General features: G+C 41.4%; 1 protein-coding gene across 1 annotated transcript; it reads left to right on the top strand.

The window, feature by feature from the left end:
• Positions 1 to 14,995: 14,995 nt before the first annotated feature.
• Positions 14,996 to 17,497, top strand: CCL8 (C-C motif chemokine ligand 8). Its single transcript, XM_003732986.5, is given in 4 exon segments — positions 14,996 to 15,162; positions 15,847 to 15,964; positions 16,392 to 16,438; positions 16,441 to 17,497. Coding segments are annotated over 4 exon segments (360 nt in total). The 5' UTR covers positions 14,996 to 15,056; the 3' UTR covers positions 16,530 to 17,497.
• The last annotated feature ends 929 nt before the right edge of the window (positions 17,498 to 18,426 follow it).

Genomic DNA, 18,426 nt, shown 5'->3' with positions numbered 1-18,426 from the left:
CATTTTGCTGATAGGAAAACAGTGGCACAGGGAGCTGAAATAAGCATTCAAAACATCCAAGCATCCAAATCCTGGCAATCTGGCTCAAGAGTCCATTGTTTTAACCACTATCCTGCCTGTCCTGGAGCTAAACAGCAAAGAACTCTTCTCTGCTGATTCCTCATGCCCTAAATGTCCAGGTCTTGGATTAGACTCATTTCAAGATGATAATCTATCATGGGAGAATAAAATAGAGAGGAACACAGATAATCTCCAGGCCTAGAAAAAGTCAACAGGTCCCAGAGCTGGATTCCTCCCTGATCCTGTATCCATGGAGGGTATCAGTAAAGAATCACATCACTATTTCTCATAGTCCACATAAACTATCTTTGCCAATAAACCTCTCAAGTTGACACTTGCATTGAAAACCTATTGGCCATTCTTGATCTTGTACATCCTCACATTTGATACATGAAGCAGGTGGACCTAATAATATCTAAATAGGTCCCATGGCTACTAAGCAGGCAAGCTGAGATAATGCACTTGACATAAATGCCCTGCATTCTACTAACCCACTTTGCTTTCTTGAAATTGACTTTTACTACTATTTTTATTTTTTTACCTCTGGATGCAGGTAAGAAATGAAAATGTGTCAATCCACATCAGTGGAGAATAAAAATGTTCTGAGCTTATTCTGTGTGACACTTGCCTTGCACGTGGACTGGGGATTTATACAAATGTAATTCCTAAAGAAAACTTGACTCTGTGTATCAGTGTTATTATGAGGCAATTGGCAGGGACAGTCCCAGATGCTTTTTTGTAAGAGTTCCCTCTTGTGAGAGGAAATCCTGAGGTTAGGGATATGTTTCAAGTTCTGGCACTTCTGTATTGGTAAAAGATGATCCAGAGTGTTTTTTTTTTTAACTGGACAAACAAAAGGTAGAAGATCTAAAGTTTTTATAAATAAATTTTTTAAAATAATTGAATTCTTAAGCTAAGAAGACTATCAGATAATTCACAGATAAAAACATAAACCATTGAACATGTAAACAAAAATACCAACCAATGAATACAAATTTAAACAAGCTCATACTGGAATAGTTTCTTTCTGACAACTTTTAAATTGAGGCAATACTTTCCTACAATACAGTTCAAAGAGTTAAATCAATTTTATGTATATACGCCCCAGGAATCACCACCCAGATCAATATTTGTAGAACATTTCTAAACCCCAGTCTCCCTCACATTTGATGCCAGTCAATACCCCCCAATAACAGCACCTAGTCTCAGTGCTACCACTATGAGTTAGTTTTGCCTATACCTAAAATATTTTTATTAACAAAGTAGCATATACTTTTGATTAATAATGTATTTGTTTTCTGTCACTGCATTAATAAATTACTACAAAATTAGTAGCTTAAACAATATAAATGGATTATCTTACAATTCTGAAGGTCAGAAGTCAAACATAGATTTCAGCAGGCTGAAACCAAGGTATTATCAGGTATGTGTTTCTATCTAGAAGTTCTAGGGAAGGACCCATTTTTTTTATTGCTCTAGCATTGGCAGAATTCAGTTCCTTTGAGTTATTGGGTTATTAACCGAGATGTTCCTTTTCCTGATGGCTGTCAACCAAGAGCCTTTCCCAGCTTCTAGAAGTCTCTGTATTCTGTGGCCCAGAGCCCCCCTCCTCCATCTTCAAAGCCAGCAACAAGTATCATTCATACTATGCATGTCTTCTTCTTCCATCTCCTCTCTCTGATGAGACTCAGAAAAGAGTATCCATTTTCAAGAACTCGTGGTATTAGATTGAGCCCATCTGGATAATCTCCCCATCTCAAGGTCTGTACCCTGGATTCCATCCACAGAGATCTTCGTGTGAAAAGCTAAAGTGAAACTTAGGACTGCCCAAGTCCTACAGCTGTTTGGTCCAGCAGCCTGAATGCATTACCCAAAGAGGCGGCCATTCTGCCTTTTCTCTCTCTCCTCCTTTTCTCTAACTCCTTCCTACTTAGCCATTATCTAAAGCAGATATGATAAAAATTAACTCCCTGGTAACATATTCACAGTTTCCAGGGATCAAGGAGTGAGCTTTTAGGGGTTATATATTTACTGAGACAGGGTCTCACTCTGTTGTCCAGGCTGGAGTGCAGTGGTGTAATCTCAGCTCACTGCAACCTCTACCTCCTGGGTTCAAGCGATTCTACTGCCTCAGCCTCCCAAGTAGCTGGGATTACAGGCATGAGCCACTGTGCCTAGTCAAAGGGGTCCTTTATTCTGCCTACTACAAGCAATATGGCAATATGTACTAAAGCTTCACATTTCAACAGCAGTAAAGACATGGGGGAGAGTTTTTAAACTTGGGTTTTCAAAATAATATTAATTAACATTATTTTTAAATGGAAACATGAATTATATATGCCCAATCATAATGAAATACTTTAATTATATATGGCATATTTGTATAATGAAGCAGTATGAAGTCATTAAAATTCAAGTAACTGAAGAATATTTAATGACTTGGGAGAGTACATGACTCATGTTAAGTGAAAAAAAGCTGTAAACATAATCATATGTACATTATGTCCTTATGTGTGTGTACTTATATACATGTGTGTATGTTTGCATATCTTACATGTATATACCTATGTACATATATATTCATACATATGTGTATCGACACACATAAACACACAGTGAGATGGAGAGAGAAGAAAGGGAGAAAATAAAAAAATATAGCAGCCAGATCTAATCTTAGTGTTTAAAGCACAGTTAGAGTGACCAACCATCCTGATTTGCCCAGGACTGAGAGGTTTCCTGGGACACTGGACTTTAATTGCTAAAACTGAACAAGTCCAGGCCAAAGCAGAATGAATTGATTATCTTAAGTGCAGATAAATTTTTGCCCTTTTCTTTTGGGAACAATCTATTTTACGTTTTCTGCAAGAAAAATGCAACCATTTAAAATTTATTACGAGTTCTTGAGGTACCTCATTCTGTGTTGGGGGCAATGACAGAAACATTTCGGAAGCTGTTCTTAGCAATAGTGCACATCCTAGAAAGGCTTCAGGTAAGTGATGAAAGTGTAGTATCCTCCACCAATGAAATAGAAACCTTTTGACTTTTGAAGGCAGATTCTTTAAGAAACACAATATTCCTGCAGATCTCAGCAGCCACAGGTCAGCTAGAAAAAAACTTTATCTTCTTTAGTTATGTATGATTAGGCCAATCTCAGAAATTAGAATGGGAAAAACAATGGAATTTAAAACCACAAAGCTGCAGCTGGGCACAGTAGTGGCGGTGCCTGTAATCCCAGCACTTTGGAAGGCCGAGGCAGGAGGATCACTTGAGCCTGGGAGTTTGAGACCAGCCAGGGCAACAGAGTGAGACTCCATCTCTAAAATTAATTGATTAATTAAAACCACATAACTAAAATTGGGCTACTTGGAAGCTTCAAGTTGCAATTTCTTCTTGAAAATCCCTCTTGTGAGAATGACTCTGACATGGACTCTGCAGGCAAGGGTTCGAGGCACACATGGAAGCAGGCATCTCACTGCAGCTCTCCATCGCTACACGCCAATGTTGGCAGGTGCCTCAAGAGAGATGTTTTACGTTTTTTTAACTAGTTCATGTAGTCTAATACACACTAATGTTTATTATACTGACCTAAAGACTCTACAATTAACTTCATACTGTACTTTCTTATCATTAAAAACAGGGAATAAAAATGAACTGTTAATTTTTACACAAAGAAAACACTATTTGGCTCAGAATGCTATTATGGAATATGACGCATATTGATCACATTAACAAACAATGTAGACCGCTTGGTTTCAATTTTTGAAAAACAGTGATAAAAATGAAGTGGAACATTTAATTGTGCAATGCCTCTTTCACAGCACCTAAAAGATATTGACCTAGAGGCTGTTAGCCTTGATAAGCTTAATTGTGATCTTACAAATAATGAAGTAAGAATACCACCCTGAGTACCAATTAACACCTTGTCATTGAGGGCTTTATAATAATTTCCCACCTTAATGAGTTGATGTGAATAACTTATGGAATCATTAATGTTCTCTGGCCCTCAGATCAATTGTGGATTCAGTTTTTATGTCAACAAAATTAATCTGTTTTATTTAGAATGCCGTGGAGTGCACTAAATATTGTGAAATACTTTAGACCCATCACCCTGCCTCCAGTTAAAACATAGTTTTGAAAAATGAGTTGGACTATTTGAATGTGAAGTATTAGAAATTGTTTAGCCAAGAATATCAGAAGTCTTAATGATTACCAAATGGACATGGATAACATGGAACATCTGGTAGTGATTAGAGATAGCTGACATTTCCAGTTCTTATTCTTCTGTGTACAGGGCAGGGTTGTACTTCCAGGCCATCTTGAAAACTGACAAGCTGTGTGATATACTTTGGGCAATAAAATGTAAGCAGAAGTGACATGTGTCCCTCCAGACAGTTGCACTTAGGAGCTAGAACAAGAGTTTCTATGTCTCTTTCACCTGCCAGTGACCAGTGATGGTCCAATGATAAAGACTCCAGCAGCCCAAGTAAGGAGAAAGTAGAACACAATCTTCTATTCTGCAACTGGTGAGGAAACTCTTGAAATCTGGATAAGAGGAAGCCCACATCATGCTGTGCCAAACCATACCATACTGTTCCAGGAATTACACTGGAAACCAGGGGTATTGGGAAGAGCCTGGCCTGGACAACCAGAGTCCTAGGTGCTCTGTTTCACCTCTAGCATGTCAATTCTTTAATTTCATCCTTAGCTGCTCCATCAGTAAATTTAAGATGATGATCTGCATATTTAAGAAAAAAGGGGATTCAACTGACAAAATTCCATTTTCACCCCTAGTCCTTAACTGTGTGTCTTGGACCATATCCCCAGGGCTGCCAGCAGAGACAGAGCAGGGGAACACAATAACCAGAATCTACACTACCAAGCCAGCCAGGTACCCAGGATTATGGAATATTCACCCAAATAACCAGCAGGGCAGGCCAGGAGACTTCTATGAACATCCCAATAGAACTCTCAAAGTGCCAGGGGCAACTGGACGGTTTGCTGTCATTAAGACAATTTCTTAGTTCTCATAATAAACAGTTCTGCCCACCTCTCCTCCTTATGTCCAACCTATTCCCAAACTTCATTCAAGAGTTTATCCTAAAATTCCAATTGATTCCAGGGAGTTATAAAAGACAAGAACAGACATCCCCATAGAGTTTATTGGGTCTCAGAAGGTCTCCTGTGCCGAGCAAATATTAGGCATTGAGTGGGGTCTGATGATGCAAGGGCTTGAAGTAATAAATTCCATGTTCTCAAGCCCTAACAGAAGCTGTTCGTGCTCCTTTGTTAAGACATACTAAGTGATCCTTCTTGAAATCATTCATCTGTATTCCAGCTGGGCCCAAGATTGCTTATTCTTGCAATATGAACTTACAGAGGCAAAACAACAAAGATTCTGGAGTGTCCACTACAATGAAGACCCTACCAGATACCAGGGACCAAATGAGGTAGTCCAATGGTAACTGGGCATGGTGACCCCATTGCTGAGTTCTGGTTTTGATGCTTTACTAAATTGTCAAAGTGACTTTGGGGAAATCATTTTCCTACTCTGTGCCTCAGCTTATACATCTGTAAATGAGGCATTCGAACTAGATAAATGATTCCCAAAATGGCTTTGGTTGAAAATTACCTGGTCACCTAGAGTACTTCAGAAACAGAATTCAAGGTTTTGTCTCTGAAAATTCTCTGTATTTTGGCATGTTAAGCCATCTCTTTTGTGTTATTAATAATGCCCCAGGCACCTGGATATTCCAGGCAGGTCTGAAGAGGTCAGCACACTAGAGGGTCCCTGAGGTTTCTTCACTGTAGCTTTTCTGCCTGGTTCTGGCCCTCTAATTGGAATTGCATGATGGCTTTTGTTCTGAAATATCCATTTGCCAGTCCTAGCTTATCATGAAGTAGCCATACAACCTAAAACAAATCATTTTATCGTTTCATTTGTAAAGGGAAATGCTTGAATAAATTAAATGCAACTGCCTCTTTCAACTCATTCTATAAGATTGTGATCATTCAGAAGAATTGCCTGAATCTGGGAGTCAGAGGTTGTAGTGAGCCGAGGACATGCGATGGCACTCCAGCCTGGCGCTTGGTGATGGAGTGAAACTCTGTCTCAAAAAAAAAAAAAAGATTGTGATCATTAAGGACAGTTGGAGCAGAGCTGAAAAAATGAAAGCAGAAATTCTGCTTCCCAGAATGCTCTCCCACCTAATTTCATTCCTTAAGAACCAGGTAAGAATCCAGAAGGTCTGGTTCCATAGCAAAGTATACATTTCCTGCCCTCCCTTCACAGACAGTTGCTTCTGATCTCAGGCTCTGCTCATTAGCCACTTAGCCACAGACATATTTGTCCTATATGTCTTATTTGACAGATGTCAAGTCTGCCCTAGAAAACTGCTCATGGGGAAGCCACCAAAGAGGGAAGAAACAGGAGAGGCAGAAGCACCACTTCTCTGAACAACACAGCCAGGACACTGGACAGAACAGCTGCTGAATTTGCATGCCCTAAAGTTTCATTTTAACTTTTTACATAAGGATTTCTCAAATTCAGTTTAAAAATAAAACAAGAGAGGGCAATTGCATAATCAAAGTGGCTTGCCAACTGAGATTCCGAAACTCCCTGCAGAACTAGAATTCTGAAGCCCCTTGGTGTCACTGAGCACTGCGACCTGACTCCCATTCCCTCTGAGTTCCCAGAACAGTCCAGTCTTTTAGTTTATGGCAAGATCCCAGGATCTCACTTCACCCCCGTTCCTGGGAGACACATTTTTTTGCTTCATCCACAGCACAAATATTTCCCAAGGTCCATCCCTAAAACTGTATCCACTTATCTTCTGGACACTACACCCACTTTACTTAACTATTGATTACAGTTAGTTTATTGATCACCTACCATATGTTATTCACTCTTCAAAGCAAGTTTTCAGTGTCAGATAATATTCATAAAATGCATAAAAATAAATATCCATTTACACACCAGAAAATTAAAGAATAAGTATGTAATTGGAATATAAAGTAGTTAAATAATCTGAGCCTTCTCTGACAAGATATTAACCACTGTTTCCAGTATCCAAATGCAGACTTTTAACCATCATGCTATTCTGCCTGTCTTAGGACTGACAGCCAAGAACATTTCTCTGACATTGCCTACCATCTGAGGGTCTCTGCTCTCTGATTTGGTTTGTTGCAGACAATTACAGATGAATCAAGTTAGAGAAGAACTTAAGTACTATTCAATTCTGGAATAGGGTACATAGATGGTATCACTTCTTATTACTGTACTAATAGCAGACATCACTAATCAATCACAGCATTATATTCAAAAACCCAAGGTAATGCCTCACTGTTCAAAATTTTTACAACAAAACTTTCTAGTCATCCACCACCAATTCATAAAGTTGACACATGATAAAAAACTACTTGTTATCACAAAACTTGTCAAAACCCCATACTCTCTAGTTGAGGATATGAATCTCAAAGTCAATTAAGACTTGCCCAAGGCCACATTGGGCAGGTTATTGGACAAATCAGAACTAGACCCAAGTTCCTTGATGCTTAATTTACCTTCATTTCTACTAGCCTTTTTTGATTCCCAATAATCATAATTTTCACTATTATTTCTGTTGTCTGTGTATTCATGTACTTTCCATATGAAGTCAGCTCAGAGGAGAAATCAACAAAGTCATCAAGGTATTACATAAGACAATGACTTTATTGTTGCATGAAAAATATACACAAACTCCACCCCTAAGCCAGTTCCCCTGACCCCATGCACACATTCAGATCAGTGCCAAACAGTACATCTGGCAGAGAACCATCCCCCAAAATGATTAAAAAGTTGCCATCCTGGAACAACTCAACTTCCTTTCTGATTAAAGGAAATCCTGATGACACACGTTTCCTATTCTTCAAATTCTTTACTGTTAAAAGTTCACACAGTAATTGTAATACATGAAAACTGTGTGAGGTAAATGTTTAAAAATCTCTTCTGAATCAAAACCATAAAAAGCCACTTGATTTAAGAACAGAAGCATATTAATCACAAGGAAAAAATAAAGCAACTAACATACACATTAAAAAGCAAAGTAAAATGTAAAAAAAAATAATGTTGACCTTTTTCCTTTGATTTACTTTATATTGAAGTATAATTCAATATACTGTGCAGTAAAGTGCAGTCATTTTAAATGTAGAGTTTCATGAATTTTACATGTGTAGTTAATCATTTAACTACAGCTCCGATAAAAATAGAAAACATTCCTGGCTCTCAAAAGGCTCCCTCATGATGTCCGTACCTGCAAAGGAACCACCCTCCTAACCTCTATCATTATAGGTTTCGTTTTTCTTTTAACAAGACAAATGTCTTCCTCTTAGCAATTATCAAATGTTTTTAAGAATAATAGACTCACATTTCGGTGAAGGGGCAAATTTTGCAGCAATGTGTTCATTTGATTAAGAGCTTTAATAATATCCACGTTTTGATTTATTAATTCTTTAGCTATAAAATTAAATGAAGACATTAATAATAATATATTATATCAGCTTTTTCCTAAGTATTGTTTATAACCATAAAAATGGAAATGGTATAATTCCCAGCTATAGAGAAATAAAGTCTTAAATTAATTATGGTACACTGATATATATGAACTCCTACAGAGCTTTTAAAGTTCAAGATTATTGGGGAATATTTACTGTCTTGTGAGAAATCTAGACACATTAATTGAAAAGGCAATATTTGACCTTGGGTTTGGTGGTGAAATTTTAGATATACAACCTATAGTTCAACAATACATTGCCAATTACTAACCTATGTTTTTTCTATAAACCAATGAGAATTCCTGAGAAACAAATTTTGTAATTGCTCCTTCTACTCCCTTCCTAATTCATTCTATGAGTCCAGAATTACCCTAACATCAAAACCAGATAAAGATATTACAACAAAAAAAACTACAAACCAACAGAAATATGTAAACCAAATTCATGAACAAAATTCTAAACAAAATATTAGCAAATAAAATCCAACAATGCATAACAAGAATTACACACTGCAACGAAGTGGTATTTATTCCAGATATGCAAGGTGGGTCCAGCATTCAAAAACTGGTTGATATAACCCATCATATCAACTTTCTAAAGAAGAAAAAATATTATGATACTATCAATAGATGGAAAAAAATTTTACAAAATTCAACAGCCATTCATCATTGAAAAAATTCTCATCAAACTAGGAATAGAGGGGTACTTCCTCAACTTTATAGAGTGCACCAAAAAAGACCTGCAGCTGATGTCATACTTAATGGTGAGAAACTATATATTTTTCTCCTAAGATTGAGAACAAGGCAAGGATGTTTGTTCTCACCACTCCAATTCAACATAATACTGGAAGGCCTAGCCAACACAATAGCACAAGACAAGAAAATAAAAACATATACAGATTAGAAGGAAGGAAATAAAACTGTCTTTGTTTGCAGAAGACATGATTGTCTGTGTAGAAGATCACAAACAACTGGCAACAAAAATTCATGCAAGTAATAAACAATTTCAGCTACAGGATACAAGGTTAATAGATAAACTTCAGTAACTTCCTGGAATGTATATCAGCAATGAGTAATTAGAATTTGAAATTAATACACGATACTATTTACATTAGCACCAGTAAAATGAAGTATTTAGAATACATTTCTAGTAATTTAGAAATTAGTCTAAGATATGAGGGAAGCTACAAACTTCTGATGAAAGATTAAAGACAATCTAAATAAATGAAGAGATATTCCATGCTTCTGGATAGGTGGAGTTAATACTGTCAGCATGTCAGTTCTTCCCAACGTGATCTGTACCTTCTACACAATCCCAATCCAATGACAGCAGGTTATTGTTTTTGGATTTGACAGACTGATTTTAATGTTTATATACAAAGGCTAAAGACCCAGAATAGCTAACACAGTACTGAAAAAGAACAGTCAGAGGACTAACCGTTACCCAACTTCAAGATTTACTATCAAGCCAATTAATCAACACAGTGTGGCATTGGCAAAAGAATAGACAAATGGGTCAATGGAACAGAATAGAGAGCCCTCGACAGATGAATGGATATGTAAAATGTGCTATATACATACAAAGGAATATGACTCAGCCTTAAGTATATGTAGCATATTATATGCTACAACACAGAGGAACCTTGAGATCATTACGATAAATGACATAAGCCAGTCACAAAAGAAAAACACTATATGATTTCACTCACATGAGGTAGTTAGAGTAGTCAAAATCAGAAATAGGCTGGGTGAGGTGGCTCAGCCTGTGGTCCCAGCACTTTGGGAGGCTGAGGTAGGTGGATCATGAGATTAGGAGATTAAGACTATTCTGGCCAACATGGTTAACACCCCGTCTCTACTAAAAATATCTTTTAAAAATTAGCTGGGCACGGTGGTGAGGGACGTAGTTTTAGGGGTAAGAATTTCCCAGTGCCATCTCCATTCGGGAAATTTAACGGTTATGTTTGAATTTCCCCGGCACGGGAAGAAACTAAGAGTCAATCAACTCCCGCAGAAGTTCTAAGGAACTCCTTTCATTGGTCTGAGGTCTTGCAGAAGGCGGAGGTTCCTCCCAGGTTAAAAGTCCCCTTCTTCCACACCCCTTTGGACTCCACGTTTGGGTCCCCTTCCACACAAAGGTGGCGAACACTATCTTTTGTGTACGCCATCATTCTCTCTCCTAGATTTCCCCTCTGGGGTTCCCTTCCACACTCTCCGGTGGAAGCCTGTCTTCCCCTCTGAAACTCCATCTCTCTCTATTCCCTTCCACTCAGTGTGGAAGCTGTTTTCCTCTCCTGGATTCCATCTTTCTGGATTCTCTCACTCAGTGTGAGAGTTGGCTGTTTCTTTCTCTCTCCTTCTCCTGGTTTTTCTCTCTCTTTAAATAAGTCATTTTCTACAGACACTTTTGAGTCTGGCATTTACTGTGCACTGATCCGTGGTCCCCTCTCTCATTCTTGACAGGGCAGGAGGCTAAGAACCTGGAGAAACGTCCTCTCAGGGGAGCCGAGGGCATCTTGAACCCCTGAACCCCAATATCACATTTGGCGAGCCAGCCAGGAGAAGAGTTCAGCCAGGAAAGGGGTACACCAGAAGAGGGGTACAGCCAGAAAAGAAGACTTCAAAATTGTGAATAAAACCGGCCCCGTTCTGTCCTGTCTCTTTAAGAACACCTGAAGCGGCTGCAGCTGGGCAAAGCTGTGAGGAACCTGAGCCACGGCGCCCTGGAGGCATGACCTAGCCCCTCTTAAGCGGAGCGGCCCAGCCAGAATTAAAAGCGCAGTATTTTTTTTACCTCCAAGCTCTCTCTCTGCTTTCCCTCTCCTCTATCCTTCCAACATTATCTCTGTGACCAAAACCTGCGGGAGCCTGTGGGGTGGAAAGGGTGAGCACGCTACCCTTTCCGCTCTTTTCCGGCCAGGAACAGCCCAGCCCTGGGGGCGGAACCCACTGCGCTGGCAGAGGTGAGGTCAGCCAATAAAAACAGCAGGGAGGGGCAAGGTGTAGCCCGAGCCTGCAGGGGGCGGGGAGCGCGGCAGCCTGGCGCGTGGCTCTGACAGGCCTCTCCGGCATTCTCCAGTCCCAGGCAGCAGGGTAAAAAGGCTCCCTAGGACACGAGGGTCCCTGTGTGGACAGTGGCTTGGGGAGTGGCCCAACTGCGCCGGTGGTTCTGACACAGCCAACATGGTGACAGAAAGCCGCGGAGGGTGGGGGAATTCACAAGGCCAGCCCAGCAGTGGCTGTGAACACAGCTTTTAAAGTGAGGCGGCAACCAGATTTTTTCCTCCAGCGGTGCTGTTGAAGGAAAGGAAGCAGCTGATGGCCGTCAACCCCACCCGGCTTTTAGGTAAGCTACCCTGCCTTAGCGTGCAGCATTGTCATTCAAAATACGGCTTAAGAAAGCTTTCTGCCTTCCCTTAATGCAAGTGGCCTGATTGCGCAGTTAGTTAAGGTGTAGGGCCTGCAACTGCCAGGTTGCTGGTTCAAATTCCCTGATGGAGTTAGTCTTGAATTGGTAAAACCTTTTGGGGAAATTCAGAAGCTAAATGCTATGGGACTTTGTATTTGGTGTATAATTTTTCTTGCTTAGGATTGGCCTTCTCTATGGCAGAACTTTTCCATCTAGAAGATCATAGTTAAACCAGCTCCAGGGCCCAAATAGTCAATGGCAATTCTCATAACCTTAAGAGCGTTTTCCTATGATGGAAGGTGAGTTAGGGGAGGGGAGGCCTGGATCCTGAGGGTATTGTTCCGGCCTCAGCCATGCCAGGCCTGCCTTCTTTGAACTGTGTGCTCTAATGGCCCCTCCTTAGAAGTTTACCCTCCTGGGGCAGTTTTATAATCTGGTTTGTGTAAATTGGCCTTATTGGCCTTTTACTGGGAAATATTGGTACACATCTCCTGAGCCTCACTGGCCTTGTAGGACTCGGTAGGTGAATACCCAACCCAATAGCTCCTTTCCTTCCTTTCCTCTATGGTAGTCACTGGGGGTCATGCAGGCAGTGATCATGGTCCCATGATGCTGGTAGGTTGTAATTGGAATCAAGTACACGGGAGGCCCTCTGTTAAGATGGATCATGCATCTTGGGCACAGGAAATTTTGGAGTACTGACTGAAAGACATTTTATTTCAGTACCCATTTTACCTGGGGGATGCCACAGGTGGAAGCGGCTATAATTTCTTTAACCAGGGTTGCTGGCATCCCTTGTGTTCAATTTCAGATGGGTGCTTCTATTCCCAAGCTCAAGTCCCCATTAAAATGTATATTGGAAAATTGGGACCAATTTGACACAAAGTGTTTAATAATCCTACTGCTGGAACCCTGGATGTCCTTGGCTCGTGGGCTCTACTGTGGACCTCTAGATCAACCTGCACCCCTGAAAGGCTCCCCTCTGGAGGAAAGCTCAACTGCAGGGCCCCTTCCATACCCCATTTCAGCAGGACATAGTTAAAGAGGATCAAAGTTCTGTTCCAACAGAAGTTAGGCTTTCCTGTTCAGAGCAAGGGAATGAGGGAATGTGCTCTCTCTCTGGGTCCACAAGGAGGCATAGTTTTAAGGGCAAGAATTTCCCAAAGAACTCCTTTCATTGGCCTGGCATCTTGGAGAGAAGGTGGGGGTTCCTCCCAGGTTAAAAGTCCCCTTCTTCCACACCCCTTTGGACTCCATGTTTGGGTCCCCTTCCACGAATACTCCCTTCATGTACGCCATCATTCTCTCTCCTGGATTTCCCCTCTGGGGTCCCCTTCCACATTCTCTCATGGAAGCCTGTCTTCCCCTCTGAAACTCCATCTCTCTCTCCTGCCTTCCTCTCCCAGATTCCATCTTTCTGAATTCTCTCACTCAGTGTGAGAGTTAGCTGTTTCTTTCTCTCCTTCTCCTGTTTCTCTCTTTAAATCACTTTCTACACTTTTGAGTCTGGCATTTACTGCACACTGCGCCATGGTCCCCTCTCTCATTCTTGAGAGGCAGGTGATCAAGAACCTGGAGAAATGTCCTCTCAGGGGAGCTGAGGGCACCCTGAACCCCAATATTACAGTGGCACGTGCCTGTAGTCCCAACTACTCAGGAGGCTAAGGCAGGAGAATCACTTGAACTCAGGAGGCAGAGGTGGCAGTGAGCCAAGATCATACTACTGCACTCCAGCCTGGTGACAGAGCAAGACTGTCTTACAAAGAAAAAAAATCAAAAACAGTAAGTAGAAATGGTGGTTGCCAGGGGCTTGAGGGAGGGGAAAATGGAGATCAACAGGTATAGAATTTCTGTTTACAAGATGAAAAGAGTTATTGAGATTGTTGCACACAGTGTGAATGTACTTAATGCCACTAAATGATACACTTAAAAATGGTTAAGATGGTAAATTTTATGGTTACGTGCATTTTTACCACAATACAAGTAATAATAATGAAGAAAGGAAGAAATTAGCTATCAAACCGCAACAAGTCATGGAGAAATCTTAAATGCATATTGCTTAGTGAAAGAAGCCAGTCTGAAAATGCTGCCTACCATATGATTCCAACTACGTATTTGATATTTGGGAAAAGACAAGCTCACAGAGATAGCAAAGAGATCAGTGGTAGCCAGAGATTTGTGGAGAGAGGAAAACGAATGAATGGAAGAATGCAGTGAATTCTTAGAGCAGGAAAACTACTGTATGATACTGTAATAATGGATAGATGAGGCCGGTAGGAGAAGTAAATGAGGTCAGTGGTTTGCAAACCTGGTTCCTTCTCGCCACACCCCACCCACAGCCCCACTGTGTGTGAACCAAAGGAGTCAGAAGGCCTTCTGCAAACTAACCCATTCCACCTGAATCTCTATGACATATTGGGCTTCTCCATGTAATTTCACTTGGAAAGAAACTTGACCATCTAAATAAAATGTTTGGAAACTATCACGCTACAAGACCAACTTGTGCTGTCTAGTTCTTATGCTCCACAACACTAAGACTTCAGGGCATTAAGACTTGTTTCCAGGGTTCTATCATTCTGCCAAAGTTCTGTGGCTGGGGTTCTAAAGGAGCTCGCCTGGCTTAGAACTGCAAGTGACTCAAGTGTGATAGAGAGCAACAGCAAAGCCTTAGAGTCCATCCCTGGCTTCTGTTACCCACAGAGAGACAGGCCCTTGGTGCTCTTCCACTATGACCTCAGCTTCCATTCTTCCTTTCTGATAGACAATTTTCCATTTCAAGGAAATCAGAGCACTTAATAGTTCAATGAGGTCACTTTGCTGAGCACAGTCCCATACCCTTCAGCTTCTGCTCCACAGAGCCTAAGCAAAAGATAGAAACTCACAGATTCCTTCTCTTATATGGAAATCACCCCAGGATCTGGTGTCTACTCACCATACTCAGGGTCTTACTTTCATCCTTCCTTGATTGTGACCCTGCCCAGGCTCTCTGTTCCCTATAAAAGGCAGGCAGAGCCACCAGAGGAGCAGAGAGGTTGAGACCAACCCAGAAACCACTTCTCATGCTGAAGCTCACACCCTTGCCTTCCAATATGAAGGTTTCTGCAGCACTTCTGTATCTGCTGCTCATGGCAGCCACCTTCAGTCCCCAGGGACTTGCTCAGCCAGGCAAGACCTCTCCCTCCCTAAAGGGAGACCAAGAGATGAATTAAGAAGGGCCATTATGTCACAGCTCATTAGAAACAGAACCAAAACGAAAGGCTCAGGTCACTGAGGCTGGTTCCCTTGATCTTTCCTGATCCCAGTTTTCGGAAGAGGCAGTGGAGCCACTGCAGCAACAACCCTCGCATTGTTTGGGGAAATGACACAGAAGGAAGAACTGTTTCTCATTGTGGATGTGAAGGATATTTCAAGAAGTAGAGAGGAAGAAAACATTGCTTGAAGCTTCAAATTTTACTTACGGTTCTGTGCAGATTTCAGAACAGTGGCTGTGTAAGTAGGATAAGGGCCCAGAGGAGTCTCAGCATATGGCATAGGCTAGCTCTAAAGCCCATAGGGATGAAGAACTGGGAAGCAATGTCTTAGAACTAATGTTCGCAATATCAGAAGTTTTGGGTTAGTAGACAAGGACTAGCTTGCTACTCAAGATGTTTCCATACCCAGTCAACAATGAGGGGCCCCATAGTTCAATAGAGGAAACAGACTCACAGCAACATTTTATCTCTGGGATCTGGACTAAGACACTGAACTTGGGATGGTGACTGCTTGGTCTTCTCCTTCCTTCTCTTTTCCTTACAAATGCACACTTACAGTGGGTCCTAAATGTCTCATTCTTTGCAAAATTTCTTTCAGATGCAGTTTCCATTCCAATCACCTGCTGCTTTAATGTGATCAATAAGAAAATTCCTATCCTGAGGCTGGAGAGTTCTACAAGAATCAGCAACATCCAGTGTCCCCAGGAAGCTGTGATGTGAGTGGACCGTGCCTGGTACCCACATTCATAAGTTCTAATGGACAACATGGCAAGGTCAGGATTCTTGTCCACATGAGTCGGATGGATATGCCATCTATCCAAAGGGCCCCTCTACCCCATAGAGAAACTCAGCCCATGAGAAGGAGTCCATAATCTGTCTAGGATCCCCTTCTAGGGAGTTAGTAAAGGTATCCCAAAACCTTTAGCCAGGAGCCTGAAGGGTTTCACCTGGACAGCAAGAAAAGAGCTTCGTTCTGGAGTTTCTTCTTCTCACTCTTCCCCTCCTCCTACCCTTCCCTCCTCTCTCGGGTCCAGGTTCTTCACCTAAGGACCAAAGCCTGATCAGGTTTAGGGACCAATGGGCCACAGTCCTGGGTAGGATCCTCAAAGTGTTCCATCTGATTGTGGCCTCTCTCCCGCATAGCTTCAAGACCAAATGGGGCAGGGAGGCCTGTGCTGACCCCAAAGAGAAAGGATCAGAGATTCCATGAAGCATCTGGGCCAAATATCCCAAAATCTGAAGCCTGGAGCCTTCATACCTGAACTAAGAATCAGAGCCTGAAGGAAACTTATTTATCTTTCCCAAGCTCCCCCAGGTACAGTGTGACATTATTTTATTATCACTTCTGCAAAGAGATTCTTTTTAAATAATTTAAAGCACAATATTTCTTAAATATTTAATTATATTTAAGTTATTGTTGTTTTAACTCCATCTGCCATACATCCTGGTGAATGTGAAATACAAAATCCTGGAGATGTGTTTTTTTGTTTTTGTCTTCCTGTGAGCTCAATTAAGTTCACGTGAAAATGTCATTGTTCTCCCTCCTACCTGTCTGTAGTGTTGCGAGGTCCTCCCATGGATCATCGGGGGTGAAACACTCTTGAATTCTTTGGCAATCAATGCTCCTGTAAGTCAGATGTGTGCTTTGTACTGCTGCGGTTGAAATTAATGTTACTGTGTATAACTACAGAATTTTGAAAAAATTTGCAAAAAGAAAAAGATATATAATTTAAAACTACTTAGTCTTATTCTTCGTGGGGTAACATAATCATCCCAAGTGAGTTTGAGGCATGGAGGGGCATCATGGGTGGCAGTTGGGGCATGGAGGGGGACGTTATTCAGGAATGTCTTGGGTCAGGCTGGACTCAATCGAGGATACCTGAAAACTTGGCGGGACCAGGCCAGGATGTTCCAGCTCTTTGGCTCTAGTCCCTAACTTCAGCAGCCCTTATTCATTAGCCCCCCTACTGCCTTTTCTTGCTAAACCTACCTTTTCCCAAAGTCTCTCTCCTGATTTCTTGCAACAATCTTCAAACTTTTCTCCATAACCCCAGGGTTTTCTCCATCTAATTAATTCTCAAACTGAGCAATATTATAGGAGTGAATCTGGACCTAAGAGGAAACTAGATGTCTGTAACCCAGGTCCACCCAGGGTTTTTATTAAAGGCGAGTCTTCAACATGACTGGCATTGAGGAGTGGTGTGTGTGATAGATAGCAAATGCACAGGGTTCTTCAGAGCTGATGCAGGAGGGAGAGGAGGGCGGTGGGACAGAGGGAGGAGTCCCATCCAGCCAGACTCCAAAAGGATGGAGGAGCTAGGGTTTTAGAAAGAAAGGTTGGAGCCAGATTATAGGGGTTCTTGAATTTCAGATTGGGAATTTAGCAGGTAATAAGGACTCGCTAAAAGTTTTGAAATTGCAGAGGGAGAGAGTGACCCATTCATAGGCAAGCATAAGGAAGAATAACTTGGCATCTGAGTGTAGGATGGAGTGAGGAGGGAGGGCCTGATAGCAGGAGGCTGCAGGGGTGCAGAGGAGATCATGAGGACCTGAAGCAGGGTGGTAGTGGGGGTGAAGTTGGGAAGAATGGGCCAGACAAGGTGACTTGATAATGTGCAGTGTTGTAAAAGGAGGGCAGCAATTGACGCAGGGCATAAACCCATCTATTACAATCTTGCAACGCGACTATTTAAAGGGCTAGTAGGTCTGAGGCCAAAAATTAGGACAAAATTAATTTGTCCGTGCTGTGCTCTAAATGTTTGTGTCCCTCCAAAATTCACATTAAAAATCTAATCCTCGTTTTGGCGGCATTAAGAGGTGGGGCCTTTAGAAGGTGATTAGATCATGAAGGTACCATTTTTATAAATGGGATTAACACTCATGTAAAAGAGGCTTAAAGGATCCTGTTTTTTCCTTCCATCATGTGAGGACACAGAGAAGCCTCCATTTATGAGAAGGCCCTTGCAAGACACCAATCTGCTGGTAGCTTGATCTTAGACTTCCCAACCTACAGTATTGTAAGCAGTAAGTTTCTCTTATTTGTATATTACCCAGTCTAAGGTATTTTGTTATAGCTGCCCAAAAGGACTAAGATAATCTCCATCACTCTACCCCCAACCCCAAGGCAGAGTCCACAGAAAGGCTCCATCCAACTCTAACCTCTTTCTTCCATAGCTTC

Source organism: Callithrix jacchus, chromosome 5 (assembly GCF_049354715.1).
Source record: "Callithrix jacchus isolate 240 chromosome 5, calJac240_pri, whole genome shotgun sequence".
Lineage (NCBI taxonomy): Eukaryota > Metazoa > Chordata > Mammalia > Primates > Cebidae > Callithrix > Callithrix jacchus.
The sequence above is the reverse complement of the archived record's forward strand: the minus strand, read 5'-3'. Positions and strand labels throughout refer to the sequence as shown.